This window comes from Callospermophilus lateralis, chromosome 7 (genome assembly GCF_048772815.1).
Source record: "Callospermophilus lateralis isolate mCalLat2 chromosome 7, mCalLat2.hap1, whole genome shotgun sequence".
NCBI classification, from domain to species: domain Eukaryota; kingdom Metazoa; phylum Chordata; class Mammalia; order Rodentia; family Sciuridae; genus Callospermophilus; species Callospermophilus lateralis.
Window position 1 is genome coordinate 13,813,362 of NC_135311.1, and position 20,720 is coordinate 13,834,081.

General features: G+C 34.0%; 1 protein-coding gene across 1 annotated transcript in view; it reads left to right on the forward strand.

The window, feature by feature from the left end:
* Atf6 (activating transcription factor 6) overlaps positions 1-20,720 on the forward strand; it is a 225,463-nt gene that overhangs the window by 50,885 nt on the left and 153,858 nt on the right. Inside the window, exons 8-9 of the mRNA XM_076862746.1 lie at positions 5,436-5,621; positions 6,489-6,580. Coding sequence (XP_076718861.1) covers positions 5,436-5,621; positions 6,489-6,580 — 278 coding nt within the window. The remainder of the gene's footprint in view (positions 1-5,435; positions 5,622-6,488; positions 6,581-20,720) is intronic.

Here is a 20,720-nt window from a genome sequence, read left to right on the forward strand (position 1 = left end):
TAATATATATAATGTAATTTAGAAGAAATGTGCATGGAAATTTACTTTGGCTTTTAAATATATTTAACAGAGACTTAAAGTTTATTTACTTATGCCTTAAGTGACAAAGAGGTAAAATTTCTTGTTTATCCATCAGTTTTGAGGGCAAAATTCAGCCAAATGAGAATTGGGATTGATAGAAAAATGTGTAGCAAGTCAGTAATTACTATATGATTCACCCATAGATTATCAATACCTGATCTGACTTAAGTTTACTTTGGAATGTATTTCATAGCATTAAAATAACCTGTTTTAATATCACTTTAACGTGCAGTCATTCAGTTCTTTGAAGTTCATTTGTTAGCTAACAAGCAGCATCACAGAATCAAGGGTCTGAATAATATATTTTGTAAAAAAGAAAAGGATTATAATAGTGTTTATCAGTTGAAGCTTTTAAAATTAAAACCAAAATGTAACAGATACAGAACTTTGACTTTTAAATTGATTCAACCTTCAAAAGTAACTTATCCATTTGTGAAAGTTTTCCTTTTACATAAGTTTTTCTTATATTCAAATGAATGCTTGTTTAATAAGCAAAAAAACACATTTTATAGTGCAGTGGCACTCAAGGGAGAATATTTTCTACCTGTGAAGTTTTTTCTTTCATTCATTTTCCAAGGCACAGTGCTTGCCAGGAGAGATGTCTGAAGGTAGGATGATCAGAAGCAGGGACTAGCCAGCAGTTTGCTCATTTCAGTATGTGTTAAATCATCTGATATGCCTAGAGGGGAGATGTGTCAATTGATTAATGGGTCAGAGTATTGATTTTATGTTTTCATATTGCTAACAGGAAATTAAGCTTCCGGATATAATCAGTTCCACATGTCTCTTGTTTTCAGACAGGCACATAATTAAAGTAACTACACAGTTCATTGAGGTTAGAGTTTCATGCTTGATGCAAGACTTTATATTTGTTATTTAAAAGCAGCGTGATGATAGACATCATTATCTAAAGTACATGTATGAAGACATTAATTAGTGTGAACATACTTTATATACAAACAGAGGTATGAAAAGTTGTTCTATATGTGTAATAAGAATTGTGATGCATTCTGCTGACATGTATTTAAAAATTAAATCAATTAAAAAAAAGAGAAAAAAAGATTTCATCTCACTTTAGTCAGAATGGCAGCTATTATGAAGACAACAATAAGTGTTGGCGAGGATTTAGGGAAAAAGGCACACTCATAAATTCTGGTGGGACTGCAAATTGGTGCAGCCAATATGGAAAGCAGCATGGAGATTCCTTGGAAAACTTGGGATGAAACCACCATTTGACTCAGCTATCCCTCTCCTCTGTCTATACCCAAAAGACTTAAAAACAGCATACTGCAGGGACACAGCCACATCAATGTTTATAGCAGCACAATTCACAATAGCTAAACTGTGGAACCAACCTAGATGCCCTTCAGTAGATGAATGGATTAAAAAATGTGGCATATATACACAATGAAATATTACTCAACAATAAAAGAGAATAAAATCATGGCATTTGCAGGCAAATGGATGTAGTTGGAGAAGATAATGCTAAGTGAAGTTAGCCAATCCCAAAAAAATAAATGGTGAATGTTTTCTCTGATATAAGGTGACTGACTCATAGTGGGTTAGGGAGAGGGAACATGGGATGAATAGACGAACTCTAGATAGGGCAGAGGGATGGGAGGGGAAGAGGGGGGCAGAGAGTTAGCAATGAGGAATGTGATGGATATCATTATCTAAAGCAGACGTATGAAGTCATGAATTGGGGGCTGGGGATGTGGCTCAAGTGGTAGTACACTCGCCTGGCATGTGTGCGGCCTGGGTTCAATCCTCAGCACCACATATAAACAAAGATGTTGTGTCTGCCGAAAACTAAAAATAATAAATAAATATTAAAAAATTCTCTCTCTCTCTCTTTAAAAAAAAGACATGAATTGGTATCAACATACTTTATATACAAACAGAGATATGGAAAATTGTGGTCTATATGTGTAATAAGAATTGTGATGCATTCCACTGTCATCTATTTAAAAAATAAAAGCAATTAAAAAAAAAGCAGCATGGAACCATTGTATAAGTACGTTTGGGCTTGGAGTGAACTGACCTTTCACCTTGGCCCTTCTACTCTCTAACAGTAAATCCAATAATGAGGCTTATTTTAAGGAATTTTAAAAACTGTAGTAATTTCAACAAATGGAGATGATTTAAATATTTTATGAAACATCAAAATAATAGAAATCCTATAGTGCTGTTCTCATTGCATGCCAAAGATGATGATGATGCATGATATGTGCAAAAATCAATTTACTAAACAGAATTTATAGAGTAGCCTGGCGCAATGGCGCATGCTTGTAATCCCAGCTGCTTGGGAAGCTGAGGCAGGAGGATCTCCAGTTCAAAGCCAGTCTCAGCAAAAGCAAGGTGCTAAGCAACTCAGTGAGACCCTGTTTCTAAATAAAATACAAAATAGGGCTGGGGATGTGGCTCAGAGGTCAAGTGCCCTTGAGTTCAATCCCTGTTTCCCCCCTCCCCACCAAAAAAAAAAAAAAAGAATTACAGAGTAATCCTTTTTTTCTTATAGAGTTAAATAACTCTCTCCTCCAACCCCCTAAAACAACATCACACAGTGTTTAGTCTAAAAATATCATATACTTTTTTTTGAATAATTTAATGTTTATTTGGATAATTGAACATAGCTTGCTAGAAAGTTGGAAGCCTATATTCTTTGATTCCTGTGGTTTTCCTTTCCCTTCTGTTTTTTTTTTTTTTTGGTTGTATTGAGTAATTTCAGGACTATTATAATGAATCTTTTTCTGTGTGAAAAATTTGACCACGAGTGGTTTTCTTTTTTTTTTTTTGGTAGGAAGCATGTGGATTGACAACCTTTGAAACTTTAGTATTGCATAATATGTAGGTTCTTTTCTTGTTTATAGAAATACCCAATTCTTGTTTGAAATTTATTAAACAGTGTGCCATCTGTATGCCTCCCCAGATTCCATAGGTTATGTGACCTTTAAAAAAAGGTTGCCTTTGACCTAACTTTTAGTATGAACTCTTCCATCTGGAACCTTCTTTTTTGTGTACTTGTTCAGTGCTCTGTGTACTTCAGCACTCTGTTATTAAGTATTAATTATGGACACTGGCATTCTCAGGAATAATGACAATAACTAACAATAACATTAGACTGAACAGAGTGGTATTTTCCAGAGAATAGTTTGAAATTGGCGAATAATCAATCCATCATGGCTTGCTGCTGCTGCTGTGTGTGTGTGTGTGTGTGTGTGTGTGTGTGTGAGAGAGAGAGAGAGAAAGAGAGAGAGAACATTATTGAAGAGTAGGATAGTTGGATAGTTGTTACACAGGGGAAATTTTTATAGATGATGATTGTAATATAATTAGCACACTTGTGAAGTTAAAAAAGTAAAAAAACACCCTTTTTTGATATTTCATATAACATTTCTTCTTGTAGGTTATGATTGAGAGTTTGTTGATAGTACTTGGTGCTGAGAGATCACATGATTGGTTCTGGCATACCTGTTTCTAGGAAATGTATTTGGATGGGAATTATGTTACTATTTTAAAACAAATTGATATGAAATTTTTAAATTTACTGATTGAGTTATGGAACACCCCACAGTAAGATGTTTATTTTTTAAAGTCCATTCCAAAGTACATAGACGTCAATATTTTAGGCATCTGTATACTTAACACTAATCAATTTAAATATTTTTCTCTGGTGCTTTTTTATGGATTTAATTTTTGTTACCTCTTTCCCTTAATTCCCCCACTCCTGAATTAGACTACTGTTATTATAATGGTTTCTATAACTTAATTTAGAAAACTTAACAAAAATAACTTGGTTCAATTAGTTTTTATTATGGTAGATATTGTGGGTATCAAACAAAAAAGTAGTATCAGACTAGTTTTGGTTTCCAAGGTTGAAAAGCTAGGTAAAGTGAACATTCTTAAAATAGTTGAGACCATTGGAGTGTTCTGGTGTATCTCCCAAATAAGAAGGGAATAAGATGTTCAGAGAAAATTTAAATATCAAATAAGGATAATTGGAATTTAGAGGGACCTTAGAACAAAGTTAATAGAGGAGATGACATCCCAAATAGGAACAAATAGTATGAATAAAGAAATCATTTAGACATGTGAGGAGATTATTAAGTAGCCTTAAATGAGAAGATTAGAGGATGTAGCATGAATAGTTGTATAGTTAGGGCAGAAAGTATCCTTAGGTAGGGAGTGATCACATAAGGGAAGGATTTGAAAATAAGAGTGGGTAGCTGGGAAGTATGTTGTCTTTGCAATGGATTGGTAAGATAAACATTTGGAGGGTTGTTTTAGAATTGGTGGACAAGATAAAACCAAAGACAATTCAAATAGGCATCTATTTCAGTAGTCTGGGTAAGTTAGTGAGTACCTGTGTTAAGAGAATGTTAGTGGAAATAGGAAGGGATAACTAAGACACATATTTACTGAAAGAAAGTTGGTCATTAGCATATATTTCACACATTATTTGGTGAGTAAATGAGGGATTGGGAGTGGGAGTGAATATAGAGAATAAAAGATATAATAATGATCATTTCCTCCTTTATATTCTGAGAGATACTATTGATAGAAGATGGATAGATTTTTAAAAAATCTAGATAGAGGGAAATGTGTTCACTTTTCACATATTGAATTTGAATGGATTCTACAAGTAGAAGTAGTCTTATAAGTAATTGGATATATGGCTTTGGAGCATAGTCAATTAATTTAGGGACAGAGATGTTGATTAAAGATGTATATATCATTGGTCCTCTGTATCTCTGTGTTCCGCATTCAGTTATTTAATCAACTGAGATAGAAAACATTCAGAAAAATATTACTTCTGTGTTGTACATATATAGACTTTTTTTCTTGTTATTATTTCCTAAACAATATGGTACAATGGCTACTTACACATTATAGTAGATATAATAAGTAATCTAGAGATGGTTTACAATATACAAGAGGATGTGAGTAAGTTATATGCAGAAACTAAACCATTTTATATAAGGGTCTTGAGTATCTGCAGATTTTGGTAACTGGGGAGTACTGAAACCAGTTCCTCATGAATACTGAAGAGTAACTGTGTATGCTTATGTATTTAAAGGAACTTTTTAAGGGAGTATCTAAAAAGAAAATTGGAAGATCAATAAATAAGCTTTAGGAACACTTCAGAAGAAATTATTTAGCATTTAGGTTCCCAAAAGCCTTATTTCATCTTTTGATTTTTATTTACTTAGTTTGAACAGTACATTTTAAAAGCTGTTTTAAGATATAGTTTTAAGCACAGTAGTTTAAAAATAATTGTTTAAATCAATATATCCCAATCTATTTTGATCTGATTCTAAAATCATAATATTCTGATTTTTCCTAACTTTTCCTAGATTGCTGTGCTAAGGAGGCAACAACGTATGATAAAAAATCGAGAGTCAGCTTGTCAGTCACGCAAGAAAAAGAAAGAATATATGCTAGGGTTAGAGGCTAGATTAAAGGCTGCCCTTTCAGAAAATGAGCAACTGAAGAAAGAGAATGGGTCACTGAAACGGCAATTGGACGAAGTTGTATCAGAGGTGAGTGTGATGGAGCCTGCTAAGATGGGTTAAAGTTGTTTTTTCTTATAAATTAATAAACTTTTACATCTTAAATGATATAAAACAATAGTGCCAGGAAAACAAGAGTACGATAAGTCCAAAAACATTTTTCAATAAGGATAAAATTTGAAAGATGATCTTTTGAACTGTACTTCCCAATCTATTTACAAGTCTTCTTCTTTTCTTGGGTTTCTCCTAACTCATTACCTTAGTACCTTCTATACTCCTGACTAAGTGAATCAGATTGAGACTCCTGGATAGTCCTATGAGGGCTTCCCTTTTAAAAAAGAAAATATAAAGTAAAATGTTATCTTTTCTCTGTCTACCTGCACTGCTTTTTGCCTTCTGTTGTCATACTGCTCCCAGGGTTAATCATCTCTCCTAAGTTCTGTTCATAAAATATGCTGCCTTAGGATTTCCCACTGCAGTGGAGTTCTGAACCAAATAGATACCTATTTAGTGGGATTTCTTATACTGTTTTTTCTATCTTAACCCCTGAGTACGTGGTAACACTCCAGTGCATTGGTGAAAACAGTGATTTTAAAGACAGGGAGACAGACTACACAAGTGATTCAAAATTCTTTGGGGATTCATGAAAATATAAAACTATTGAATGCTCTATTTGTTTCTCTTTGACTTCTCTCTTTTGGAAAAGAAATCTTGGAAGGCTCTACTTCAGTATTTCGAAAAGAACTATTTTCTCAACTTTGAGTTTTGTTTTTGTTTTTAAATAAGAAAAGGCATTCATATAGCTAGTAAAGAGGAAAAGTTTTTTTTTTTTTTGGTAATGCTTTTTGTGAGATTGATGTGTAGTTTAACTGTATTTCATATGGTCATTTCCTTTAGAACCAGAGGCTTAAAGTCCCTAGTCCAAAGCGAAGAGCTATCTGTGTCATGATAGTATTGGCATTTGTAATACTGAACTATGGCCCCATGAGGTAAGTATGTAGCTATTTGTTTTGGATAATAATGCTAAAAATTGGAATACTCATTGTTTGTTATTCTTTAGCTCTAGTAATAATCTAGAGATAAACTGATTTGTTTAGAACAAAATCAGCATCCTAGATACATAGGGATACGTAAAGAGTAATTGGATAGGAGCCATACCTTCAAATATATCATGATCCAACTGGGAGAAGAGACATGTAACTATGGTATAATATGGTGAGTATAATTACTGCAGTATGAACAAAGTACTGAAAGAACATAAATGAGAATGCGGGTTCTTAGGGTGACAGTTTATGACATATTGATAAGTGTAATAGCACATTTTTTGTTGAATGATTGAATGACAAAGGAAATCCCCAATGAGGAATCTGAACCTTGAAGTGTAATACCATTTTTCCAGATGGAAAATGTGGGAAAGACATGTCAAGTAGGGGAAACAGCATGTTTAAAGGCACCATGATGAATGGTATGACATTTTCAGAAAAAAAGTGAAAAGTTTGGTGTCTCTTACAGATACAAGGAGTGTGCATGAGCACCTTGGGCATATATGGAGCCAGATAATGAAGGGCACTTTTATACAATGAGACATCCCTAAGTTTTTAGGCAGAAGGTAATGTAATCAGCTTTGTGTAGCTGGGAGATGACTGTGAGGGTTATATTGAGAATGGACTGGATCAAAGGGAGAATAGTGGCAGAGACCATTGCTTTCTTTCAGGTAATAAATGAGAGTCTGAACTTGAACCATGGCTATCAAGGATGAACTATCTCAGATACAGACTCTGAGATTTAATACCTGGTACAATGAGGACATAAGGAAGAAAAAAAGAGAAATTAAAGATAATTCCAAAATTTCTGTGTTAAGAGACTGAATGGTGATACAGTTATCTGAAGTAGCAATCAGAAACATGGACAGTTTATGATGACAATACGGTTTTTATTTTTAGCATGGGAAGTTTGGGACAGTGACTGAATACTGACATTACCATTATGGACACATAGGTAGATAGTGGTAGTGGAGTAAATGAGATTATCCAAGGAGAACGAGTAGACAAAGTAAAGTAATAAGAACATGAACAGGGGCTGGGGATATAACTCAGTTGGTAGAGTGCTTGCCTAGCGTGCATAAGGCTTGGGTTCAATATCCAGCACCACCAAAAAACCAAAAAAGAACATGAACAGTAGAACAAGAAAATCAGAGCAAACAGGGTTAGGGACAGAATCAAAGAAATGGTTTTCTTAAGCTAAGATAAAAAGAATTTCAAGGTGGTCTTGGGCAATGGTATCATATGTTGCTGAGAGTTTGGGAGAGGCAGAAAATGGAATTTGATAATTAACAGGTCAATGGTAGTCCTGAAAAGTAGATTTATTAGGGGTAGACGTGGAGTGTAGCTTAAAGTTAGTTGAAAACTGAAAGGAGCTATGGTTGAATAATTTTCTCTCTCTTTATTATTAGGCAGTATGGGGGATTGAGTCCAGGGGTGCTTTACCACTGAGCTAAACTCCTAGCTGTTTTATTTTTTATTTTGAATAGGGTCTTGCTAAGTTGCCAAGGCCAGCCTCAAATTTGTGATCCTCCTGCCTCAGCCTCCACAGTAGTTGGGATAATAGGCATGTGCCACCATGCCTGGTGAATAATCTTTTTTAATTAATGAAGTTAGTTATGAAGATTATCAAGCTGTAGAGAAAGTTGTTATAAACCCACTTAAACCCATTGTCTAGCTTCATTAATTATCAACATTTGCCAGTTTTCCTGAAAAGACTTTTGGAAGTCAAGACAGTGAGTATGGACTATCCTTTAAAGAACTTTGGGGTAAAAAGGTGATAAGAAAATGGCAGGATTAAATAATTTCTTTTTAGGCTATAAGAAACTTTAGTGGATGCTCATTTAGCTTTTGGTTAATTTTTAGTGAAATTTACTTCTTAGAAATCATTACGTGTTTAAAACTAATTATGTTATCTTCCTTTATTTTTCTCTCCCTGCTGCAAGCCTGCAACCAGACTTAACTGTCCTAATTCTTGACCTATTTGTCCTATGATTTAGTTTTCAAATCCTCTCATGGCTCCAGTTCCTCTCAAACTGACTTGCTTCAGTGTTCGGTTTTACAAAAGGCTTTGTGCTTGTCACTGATGGTCAGTGTACATGTTGGAAGGTGATATCCTGGTCTGAATGCATTTCCTCAGATATATTCTGACCTATTTAGAATGTAGTGAAATACTTACTTCCGAAGAGTTTCCCCCCTCCTTTTTTTCCCCATGTAGCCTTATATCATTGGCTCTATCATTGAGTCACCCCTTTTTTATTTTGAGACAGTGTCTCACTAAGTTGCCCAGGCTAACCTTCAACTTGAGATCCTCTTGCATCAGCTTTCTGAATTGCTAGGATTATAGGCATGTGTCACTGTACCGGGCATATGTTGACTCTTTTTTTTTTTTTTAAGAGTGTATTATTAACTAAAATTCTGTATCTTTATCACAGGTTTGATAGCTACCTTAGGTCACTCTCATTTTATTTCTGGATAGCATCTGAAAGCTAGTATAGTTTTTATATTAAACTTTAGTTGTCATTTGGTATCAGTACAGCTCTCTAGAGCATTTGATATTTCATCATGGAATCACCAGAGACCCATATACTGTTAAATGAATGAACTAAGATAATTTATTGTGAAAATGTCATAAATTTCTGAGTTTATCTATTTAAAAAAATTCACACTGTACTAGACATATAGGATATGCAAAAAAGACACCTGAAATAAACATATGAATTATTAAAAATGTTTTTAGTACATTCTTCATCATATGCCATTGACATTTTGCCCATATTTGTCATTTAAAGTTATTCTGACATTTTAATTTTTGTGTTTGTTTCTGGGTTAATAAAGGAGAAAAGAAACATGCTAATTTAAACTTTATCTTCCTGAGTTAGGAAGTTGAAAATAAATTTTGCAAATAAACTGAGCCAAATTTCCATATAGTGAATACCAGGAAGACTTAAAACAAAGCATGTTATACTGGTATTCCCCAGTATCAAGGAAGACTCCATGGCTATAGGACATTTGGTAGAACTTCTCCAGTTATACTTAAGGCTAATTATCCAAGTTGTCTCTCTTCAAAAAATTATTTACATATTTAATTGACACATCATCGTTGTACATATTTATAGGGTACAGTGTGATATTTCAACGTATCAGTACAATGTATAATGATCATATTAGGGTTATTGGCATATTTGTCACCTGAAACATTTACCATTTGTGCTGAGAACATTTAAGATCCTTTCTACTAGATATTTTAAATTATACAATTAATTGTCATCAAACACAGTTACCTACTGTGCTATAGAACATTAAAAGTTATTTCTCTTATCCACTTATAACCTTGTAGCAAATTACCATCGCTCCATCCTTCCTTCTCCTTCCCAGCCTCTAGTAACTACTTTTTGACTCTCTACTTCTATAAGATCAACTTTTGTGTGTGTGTGGTACTGGGGATTGAACCCAGGGGTACTTAACTACTGAGCCACATCCCCAGCCCTTTTTATTTATTTATTTTTGAGACAGAGTTCCCTAAGTTGCTGAGAGCTTTGCTAAATTGCCAAGGCTGGCTTTGAATTTATAATCCTCCAGCCTCTGCTTCCTTAGCCACTGGAAGTACAGGCGTGTGCTATTTCGCCCAGCTATGAGTTCAGCTTTTTAATTTTAAGATGTCTTTTATTTAATAACTTTTTTTCCTTGACTTTCTTCCATGGCCTGTTGAGGAAAATTGAGCCATAGGTTTTAATTATTGTCTTCTATTTAAATATTGGATTTTAAAGGTAACCATCAGTAACTTTGCCCTGAAAATTCTAACTTTCATGATTGCAGAAGCTGTTCCTTTTCCTTTTTTATGTATCTTAATGTTTTAATTTATTTTTAATTACCAGAGTAATAAATGAAAGTAGAATAATGATTACTGGGGATTGGAAAGGGTGCAGGTAGAGTAGAAAAAGTATGGTTGGATTTGATCAGGGGATGCTTGTATGCAGTTGTGGAAATACCACAAAAACAATTTTTAGAAAGTATAAAACTATGTAGAGTTAAAAAATGAAAGGCACCAGGTGCAGTGGCACATGGCTCGGGAGTCTGAGGCAAGAGGATTGCAAGATTGAGGCTAGTTTGGAAAATTTAGAGAAACCCTGTCTCAAAATAAAAAATAAAACAGGATAGCTCAATGGTAAAGTACCTCTGGGTTCAGTCTCCAGTACCAAAAAAACTAAACAAATAAAAAGACTTCATGGCTACCTTTCTCCTAACCCACTTCCTTTTCCCCAGTCTACTCTTATAATTATTTTTTTTACAGATCTTCCAACCTACATTATTTTACTAGTTGAGTCAGAATTAAAAAAAAAAAAAATATATATATATATATATATATATATATATATATATATATATATATATGCCGCAGTCTGGCATGCTGGTGAGAGTTTGGGAATAAAGAGTTGCTGTTTGAACCTACAAGTGCTTCGTGGCAGCTTGGTTATTTGTGCCCAGCCAGACTGCGGCATATATATATATATATATTTTTTTTTGGTGGGGGAGTAGAAGTTTATTGTATTAGACAAAGGGGAATGAAGGGAGGGGAGAGGAAATGAGAATAGGAAAGACATCAGAATGACTTGGACATAACTTTCCTATGATCATGTATGAATACATGACCAGCGAAACTCCACATCATATACAAACACAAGAATGGAAGGTCATACTCCATATATGTATAACATGTCAAAATACCTTCCATTGTTATGTATATCCAAAAAGAACAAATTAAAAAAAAAAAAAGAGGCTTCAGGGCTGCCATCATACTGTTTATTGCCCTGATTCCATAGCAAGTTCTTTCTTTCTCTTTGCAGTCTGTGAACTAGTCTGTGAAAAGTGAGTGGCTAGCTTAGGCTCTCACTGAGTGCCCCCCGCCCCCAGGAAAAGCATCTTACAAAAAGCCTTCCTCCCAACCCCCACCCTGTTCCAACTCTCCCTCCTTCTTGGGGATCTCTAGCATACCATTTACATAGTTCACTCATACTATTCTCATTTTTTTTACTTGTCGTTCTCTATGTAGGCTTAAGTAGGAGCCATAACCTTCTGTCTTTGCAGCTTTTATGTGTAACAGATAAAAAAATGTTCATTGGATAAATGACTGAATATCTTACAGTTTAAGTATGTCTCATACATCTCCACAAGGAGATATTGAATCTTCTTTAATCAATAAATCTTCCTTAATTTTATTAGTAATTATTAATACTTGTGTATTTATATATGATACAGTGCGATATTCTGATATGTTTACATTGTGGAATGAATAAGTCAAGCTAGTTAAAATATTCTTTTACCTCATGTACTATTTTTAGTGTGTTCATACATTTAAAAATCTGTCCTTTCAGCAATTGTGTAATATATAACACATTATTATTAACTGTAGTCACCATGCTATATAATAGGACTCTAAAATTTATCCCCCCCTTTTTTAAGAGAGCCTCTTTTTTTTAATACCTTTATTTCACTTATTTATTTTTATGTGGCACTGAAGATTGAACCCAGATCTCGCATGTGCAAAGCGATCACTCTACCACTGAGCCGCACCCCAGCCCTGTTCCTCCTTTTTAAAGACTGAATAGTATACCACTGTGTGTGTGTGTGTGTATATAACATATTTTCTTTATCCATTCATTGCCAATTATCAAAAATTATTCAGCTTTAAAGAAGAGTAAAATTATGGCTTGTGACAGTAAATGGTTGGAGTTGGAGAATATCCTGCTAAAGGAAATAAGCCAATCCCCCCAAAACAAAGGCTGAATGTTTTCTCTAATATGCGGATACTAATTCACAATAAGGTGGGACGGGGAGCACTAGGGAAGAATAGCTTTACCATAGATTAGGCAGAGGGAAGTGATGGCAGGGAAGGAGAGGGGATGTAGGGTAGGAAAGATAGTAGAAAGAAACAGACATTATTACTGCATGACCAGTATGATTCTGTAACGTGCACTCAGCGGGGTGGGAGGTTGTATCCCATCTATTATGATATATCAAAGTGCATAGATGCATTCTGCTGTCATGTATAACTAATTAAAACAAATGAAAAAAATTTTAAATTATGTAACATTAAAAAAATAGAGTCAATTAGCAAACAACAATAGAAAGGTATATAGAAAATTCCCAAATATGTAGAAACTAACATGCTTCTAAATAAACCCATGGGTTGAAGAAGGCGGGGGGGGGGGGAAGTAGGGTGGGGGGAGGAATAGAAAGTATTTTGGGCTGAAATAAAATAAAAATCAAAATTTGTGCAATGCAGAATATATTTATTATTTACTGAGTGTTAGGTATAATGCAAGACTAATACTATAATGGTGAGCAAAATTAACTTAGTCCCAGCCCTAATCAAATTTGTAGTCTAATGTAAATGATATATATTAATCAAAATAATTATACAAATAAGTTACACAAAATTATAACCATGTCAGGTGCCATGAAAGAAGGGTACACAATATTATGAGACCACATAGTAGGTTCACTTGACCTAGTTAGAGTGGTAAGGCAAGGTTTTTCTGAGAAAGGAATGATTATGTTAAGATCTAAAAATAAGATTCAGGGGGCTGGGGCTGTGGCTCAGTGGTAGAGCGCCTGCCTTGCACATGTGAGGCACTGGGTTCGATCCTCAGCACCATATATATAATATCAAATATAAATAAAGATATTAAGAAAAATACTAATAAGATTCAGTAATTAGGTAAGGTACAGGAAGACCATTTGGGATATAATAAACAGTATCTATAAATGTGTATTATATACACATTTGTGTTTGTGTATTTATATGTATATTGTTTTAAAATTTGGTTTTACATAAAGCTATTATTTATATATTGTTGAAAAATGCTTTTTTACTTTAAAATATGTCAGTATATCCTTTTTTCTTTTTCCAGTAATATCTTTTAATTTTTATTGACACTTGTTTATTACACAATGAAACACAACATTGTACTCCATAAGTATTTATAAATTTTATGTGCCAACATTTTTTTAAAAATTAGAGCCTAATAGTTATACTTAATAATTGGATTAATCCTGAGAAAATTCATACATTGCATGGAATTCGATTTCAGTTCATGATCCTCCCCTTTCCCTGCCATCCTTTCTCTCTTCTCCCTTCTTGTTTCTCTACTCTGCTAGACTTTTTTTTGCTCATCTATTTATCTATTTTTGAATGGTTCTTTTTACTTAAAGGTGAGATTCCCTGTGGGATATTTATGTATGCACATAAATGATTTTTAAAAAAATTTATTCTTTTTCATCTCTCTACCTTTCAAACTTCTTTTTTTATACTACTGATCTTCCCTATATTTTTATGATATCTTACCTCCTGAGCTGCAGGGATTACAGGCATGTACCATTGTGCCTGGCTCCTCCTCCTTACTTTAACTTTCACATATGAGAGAGAAAACATTTAATCTTTAAGATTTTTTTTCCCTTTAAGTTTCTCTTTTTTTTTCCTTTAAATAATTGTCCTTTTATTTTGTTTACTTTTTATGTTGTGCTGGGGATTGAAACCAGGGCCTCAGAAATACTAGGCAAGTGCTTTACCACTGATCTCTCTCTCCACTTCTCAACCTTTGAGTTTCTGAGTGGTTTATTTCACTTGGCATTTATATCCATTTACCAGCAAATGCTATAATTTCATTCTTCTTTATATTGATTAGAACTTCACTGTGTATGTAAGCCACAATTCCTTAATTCATTCATCTATTCATGGGTATCTGGGTTGATTCCATAATTTAGCTATTGTAAACTGTGCTGCTATAAACATTGAGGTGGCTGTATTGCTATAATATACTGATTTTAGTTCTTTTGGAAAATACCAAGGAGTAGGATAGCTGGAACATATGGTGGTTCCATCTCTAGTTTTTTGTATAGTCACCATACTGCTTTCCAGAGTGGTTGTACTAGTCTGCATTCCCACCAAAAATGTACAAGAATACCTTTTCTCCCACATCTTTCTTTGTGTTATTGATAATTGCCATTCTGACTGGAATAAGATGAAATCTTGGTGTAGTTTTGACTTGCATTTCCCTGATTGCTTTTTTCCTTTGAGAAGTTTCTGTTTAGTTTTTTTGCCCAGCTATTGATTGGGTTATTCATTTTTGGTGTTAAGTTTTTTGAAATTTTTATATATTCTGGATATTAATTCCCTGTTAGAGGAGTAGCTGGCAAAGATTTTCTCCATTCTATAGACTCTCACTTCATGCTTCTAAATTTTTCCTTTGCTGTGCAGAAACTTTTTAATTTGATAGAATTGATTTTTGGTTTTATTTCTTGTGCTTTGGGGCTCTTGTTAAGGAAGTTGCTGCCAGCACCAGTATGATGGAGTGTTGACTCAATGTTTTCTTCTACAAGTTGTAAGGTTTCTGGTCTAATTCCTAAGTCTGATCCATTTTGATTTGACTTTTGTTTAGAATGAGAAATTGAGATCTAGTTTCATTTCCCTACATATGGCTGTCCAGTTTTCCTAGCACTGTTTGTTATAAAGGCTGTCTTTTCTCCAAAATATATATCTTTGGCATGTTTGTGAAGTATCAGATGACTGTAAGTATGTGTGTTTGTCTCTGTACCTTTTATTCTGTTCCATTGGTCTTTATGTCTGCTTTGATGCCAATACCATGCTGTTTTCGTATTATAGCTTTGTAGTATAATTTCAGATCAAGTATTGTAATGTCTCCTGTATCAGTTTTTTTGCTTAATACTGGTACCAGGCATTGCTTTGGCTATTTTGAGTCTCTTATTCTTCCAAATGAATTTAAGGATTGTTTTTAAGAATGTCATTTTTTTAATTCTTTTTAGTTATACATGTCAGTAGATTGTATTTTGGCATTTCATACATATGTGGAGTATAACTTCCCATTCTTGTGGTTGTGTCATTGGTATTTTGATGGGGATTGCATTTTATCTGTACATTGTTTTTGGTATTATGGCCATTTGACCATATTAATTCTGCCTACCCAAGAACATGGGAAGTCTTTCTATCTTCTAATGTCTTATTCAATTTCTTTCTTCCAGTGTTCTATAATTTTCATTGTGGAGCTCTTTTACCTCCCTGATTAGATTAATTCCCAGGCCCCTGCAGATTAAGGGCTCTCTGCCACAATTTTAGTCACTAGTCATAAGTCCCAGGTAACTTTTTATCAACTGACTATAAATTGAGGAGTCTTACAACATCCCCCAAAGTTCAGTGACTTGGTAGAATGGTTCATAAAACTCAGAGAAACACTTTACATATGCTATTGGTTTATTATAAAGGATACATAGAGCAAATCAAATGGAAGAAATGCAAAGGATAAGGTAAAGGAGGGGTGACAAACCTCTGTAACTTCTACAGGGTTACTACGGACTCAGCAATTTCTTGTATTTGCCAACCTGAAAGCTCTCTAGTTCTCTTTGTTTCAGGTTTTTTTTTTTTTTTTTTTTTTTGAGACTTTATTATGCCAGTGAGACTAAACCATTGGCCTTTGGTGATTGAGTTCAGTCTCTACTCTTCTTCCTCAACTAGAGTTGGAGGATGGGACTGAAAATTCCAAATCATGAATCACATGGTTGGTTCCTCTCAAAATCAGCCCCCATCTCCAAGGGTCTCCCGTTAGCACAAACTCAAGTATTGTTGGAAGGGGCTCCTAAATAATAAAAGACACTCTTTTACTCAGGAAATCCCAAGGGTTTTAGGAGCTTGTGCCCAGAAGCCAAGATAACAACCAAACTGTATATTTCTTATGTATCACAATATCACAGGCATCTCTTCTTCTTCTTCTTCTTTTTTTTTTTGAAACAGTCTCATTATTTTGCCCAGGATGGTCCAGGATGAGGAGCTCAAGTGATTCTTTGATTTCAGCCTCCTGAGTGTCTGAGACTATAGGTGTGACCCCACAAACCTGTACAGGCATATTCTTGAGGGAACATAGAAGTAACCAGTAGCTCTGATAGTGGCAATTGTGGAAGGCTTTATGTAATTGCATTCAGTGAAAAACATAAAGAGGATTGAATTATGATGCAGGAAGTAAGGATGGGCTTGGAGGAGGCATTTTGTTGTGAAATCACTCATGAGAAAACAGAAATTTGAGAAAAAAAGACTGGAATAAAAGAGGTTTAAATAAATTAATGATGTTTGTAGCTGCTATGGGGATGGATTACATTTCCATGGTAGGTTGATTCAGTATGGAAGGAAGAGTCGATAGTCCACATTTTATCAAGAAAAGATTTGTGTTAAAAAATTAATGGGTGGACTGTATAGAAAGGGTAATAAGAGAGAACGTCTTAAATAGGAGAAAGTTTTAAATATTTGGTAATCCTGAGGATCAGCTAGTGGAGATCTTTCTCTGTGTGAAGCTTTAAGAATTCAGAAAGTAGTAGGAATATTAGCAACTATTCAAATTTGAAAACATACTAAAAGATTCAAATTGAAGAAAATTAACAAGGAGAAAGGGCTGACAGGAATAAAGAAATATAGAAGTATCTTAAGAAGTTGGAATGTCTCCAAACACCAGGAAGAAAGAAAGAAATTGGCTATGAAACTCATAAAAACTAAGAACCATTTCTTCTAAATTTGGCATGAATAGTAAAACATCAAAGCTCAGAAAACAACAGTGATTTGAAACACTGACACTTGCCCCTGAACCAAATATTAGAAATCGTGTATTATTCAGAAACATTTCTTGATTGGCCCTGTCCTTTGTAATCTCTACTTCAGGGTGGTGCCTTCTCAGGTCTAGGGTTTAGCCAGAGGAGCAGAAACTTCCAGCTGGAAGATATTTATTGAACAATTCCACATCTGTGGTCTTGTGTCTCTAGAAACTTGAAGCAAGCATTCTGTTTTCATTTGTGCATATTTGAAGTTCTACCTGCACTTTTCTCAGATGCCACAAAATTAAATTTGACCAGACAAATACACATTTTAATCAGAGTCTTCCAAAGCATTTTAAATTTGGGAACCTAAACTTTTTTAGAACAAATCACATTACTATAATAAGATTAATTATGTTGTTTCAGATGTTCAATGTAAAACTGGAACTGTTGTGTCTTATTGGTATGGGCCCAAATGAAAGCAATATATGACACATGTTTGCCAAATACACACACACACACACACACACATATACATTTATCTTAAATGTGTGTATGTGTCTATAAAAAAGGAACTTTTCTGAAAGCATTTGGTGATGAAATGTAAATATGTCTTACATCTAAAGTAACAGTTTTGGGGCTGGGGGTGTGGCTCAGTGGTAGAGCGCTCACCTTGCTTGTGCAAGGCCCTGGATTCAATCCTCAGCCCTACATAAAAATAAATAAATAAAATCAAGGTATTGCATCCAACTAAAACTAAAATAAAAAATAAAGTAACAGTTTTATAAAACTTACAGAAAGACTGGTTAATTTGAAGAGTTTTGGGTTACTAAAGAGTAAAACAGAATTTTACACAGAAAAAGAAAATTAACAGACTTAAAAAGATTAATTTTTTGGACCTTATTGATGTGTTATGAATGACAAAGAAGTCATCTAGCTATTTTTGGCACAGAATTCAAGGAAGTGGCCCACTGTGTGTGGTCTCTAAAAATAGTAATTTTAGGCAGCATGGAATGGCTAAAACAGGATACCTGTGAATTGATATGAAACACTTCTATCTCACTACTTAGTGAGGTTAATTCTGTTTTATAGTTGAAGTTGAAGAATCTAAATATTAATCCAAGTCGCTTTTTATAAAATTATCTTTTCAACTATATCATATTTTTTTTTCCCTCTACAGTAGTACAAGAGGTTCATGAACACTTAAGAACTTCTGATTTGGGCAATATGGTAGGCTAAAGGTACAGAGAAACTCACTGTAGTTTAGCATACCAGAAAATGCTGGATTAAAAAATAAATTGGAACTCTTTTATTTCATGGGTCATCTGTAAACAAAGTAAGGACTTACCAGAGGCCAGAAATATTAAAATTAAAATAATACGAATCTATAATGGTAAACTAGTGAAAGTAGTGCTTATTCTAGGTTTATTTCCTGATCCTTGAGGTCCAGAGTCTGGGGATAGGAGAGAAAGCTCTAGACCTAAACCAGGGGCAAGTCACAAGTGAGTCCTCCCTTTCTCTCTACCAAAAAAAAGCTGGAATTTCCAAAGAATGACATTTTTGTTTGCTAAAAGACAAAAAAGAAAAGAAAATCTTGTCTTACCACACAGGGAGATTGTTGGTAAGTACTTATCTTGATTTTGATTTTGAATAGAGTAGAAATAAAGAAAAAGGCTCTCTTAATAATTATTCATCTCAACCCCTAACTCATGCAAGTTTGATCCTGAATTTATGCTACTGGTGTGAACCAGCTGTACTACCCCCAAAAGTTAAACATTTAGTTTAAATGACTTTGTATTGTTGGTACTTCCAGATACATGGCAGATGCAAATGCAAATCCTACCCAAAGGATTCAAACACCCAACCTAAAAAAAATTGCCACCGATAGAGATCCAATTGAACACAAGTGCATATCTCTTCTTTCTCCTCCTAAAATCATTAAACACACTAGGAAACATACCACCATGAACGAGGGTTAGAGGAAATATACTATAAAATCAGACTCTGAAAAACTATAGATATTTGAATTATCACATACAAAATGTAAAATAAATACGTTAAAAGAGGAAATTAAAATATGGCAAAGGGACAATTGATTAGAATTTTTGGAGAAAACTTGGAAATAATAATAAGTTAAAATGAGAAAAACAACGACAGATTAAAACAAAAAAATAGACACATTTGAAGAAAGAATGAATGGGAAGAGAGATCTGAAGAAACTATACAGATTGTAATCAGAGACAAAGAAGTGGAAAACATAAGAGCTTTTAAGAAATTGTCATAATCAGGGCTGGGGATGTGGCTCAAGCAGTAGCGCGCTCACCTGGCATGCGTGCGGCCCAGGTTCGATCCTCAGCACCACGTACAAATAAAGATGTTGTGTCCGCCAAAAACTAAAATAAATAAATAAATAAATATTAAAAAATTCTCTCTCTTTCTATCTCTCTCTCACTCTCTCTTTAAAAAAAAAGAAATTGTCATAACCAAATAATCAAGATAATATCATCAGTAATACAATATTCAACATCTTGTACCTCCTGATGTGATGCACTAAAAACACTATCACTTCTATAAAATTCTTGCCAAAAAATGCATAGCCTGAATTTTATCATGAAGAAACATCAGATAAACCTGAAAGAGGGACATTTTACAAAATAAATAGCCTATAAGGTTAAGGTCATGAAAATCAAAGAAAGACTGATGAACATTCTGAAACTGGAGGAGACTAAGGAGATAGACATGGATAAGTACCTGTAATGTGTGATAGTGGACCAGAAAAAGGACATTCCTAGGACAACTGGTGAACTATAAAAGACTATAGGGTAGTTATTGGAATAAGGTCTATAGATCAAAGTTAATGCCCTATTTCTGCTTTATTTAAATTTCTTATTAAAATATATATTTTTAGTTATAGATAAACATAATACCTTTATGTGAAATTGCTGTGCTATTTGTAGAACTCTTATGAAAATATTTCATGAAAAAAGTTTAAATCTTATTAAGAACAAAAATGAATGTATTTAAAAAGAGAGAAAGAGACACAGACAGAAGGATAGAATAGAGAGACAAAGTCCAACATATATCAAAATAGAATTTCAAAAAGAGATAATAGAGAAAGTGGGAGAAGGCAGTATTTGGAGAGATAATAAACTAAGAACTTTGTGAAATTAATGAAAGACAACAATCTTCAGAACTGACTGACTTCAGATAAATAAAGAACTCCAGGAAAAAATATAAAAAAGAATCAGGTAAATAAAAAGATACCCTCATTTAGATACCTCCTAGTAATATTACAGAATACCAATGCAAAGAGATCTTAAAAGCAGCTGAGAGCTAAGACAGATTACATACAAAATCATTTTTGTTAGACTGATGGTATCAGTGTAAGCTAGAAATCAGTGGAATAATATCCTTAAAGTTCTGAGAAAAAAACAAACAAACCAACCCAATCTAGAAGTCCTTGTCTAATAAAACCATCTTTCAGGCTTAAGAT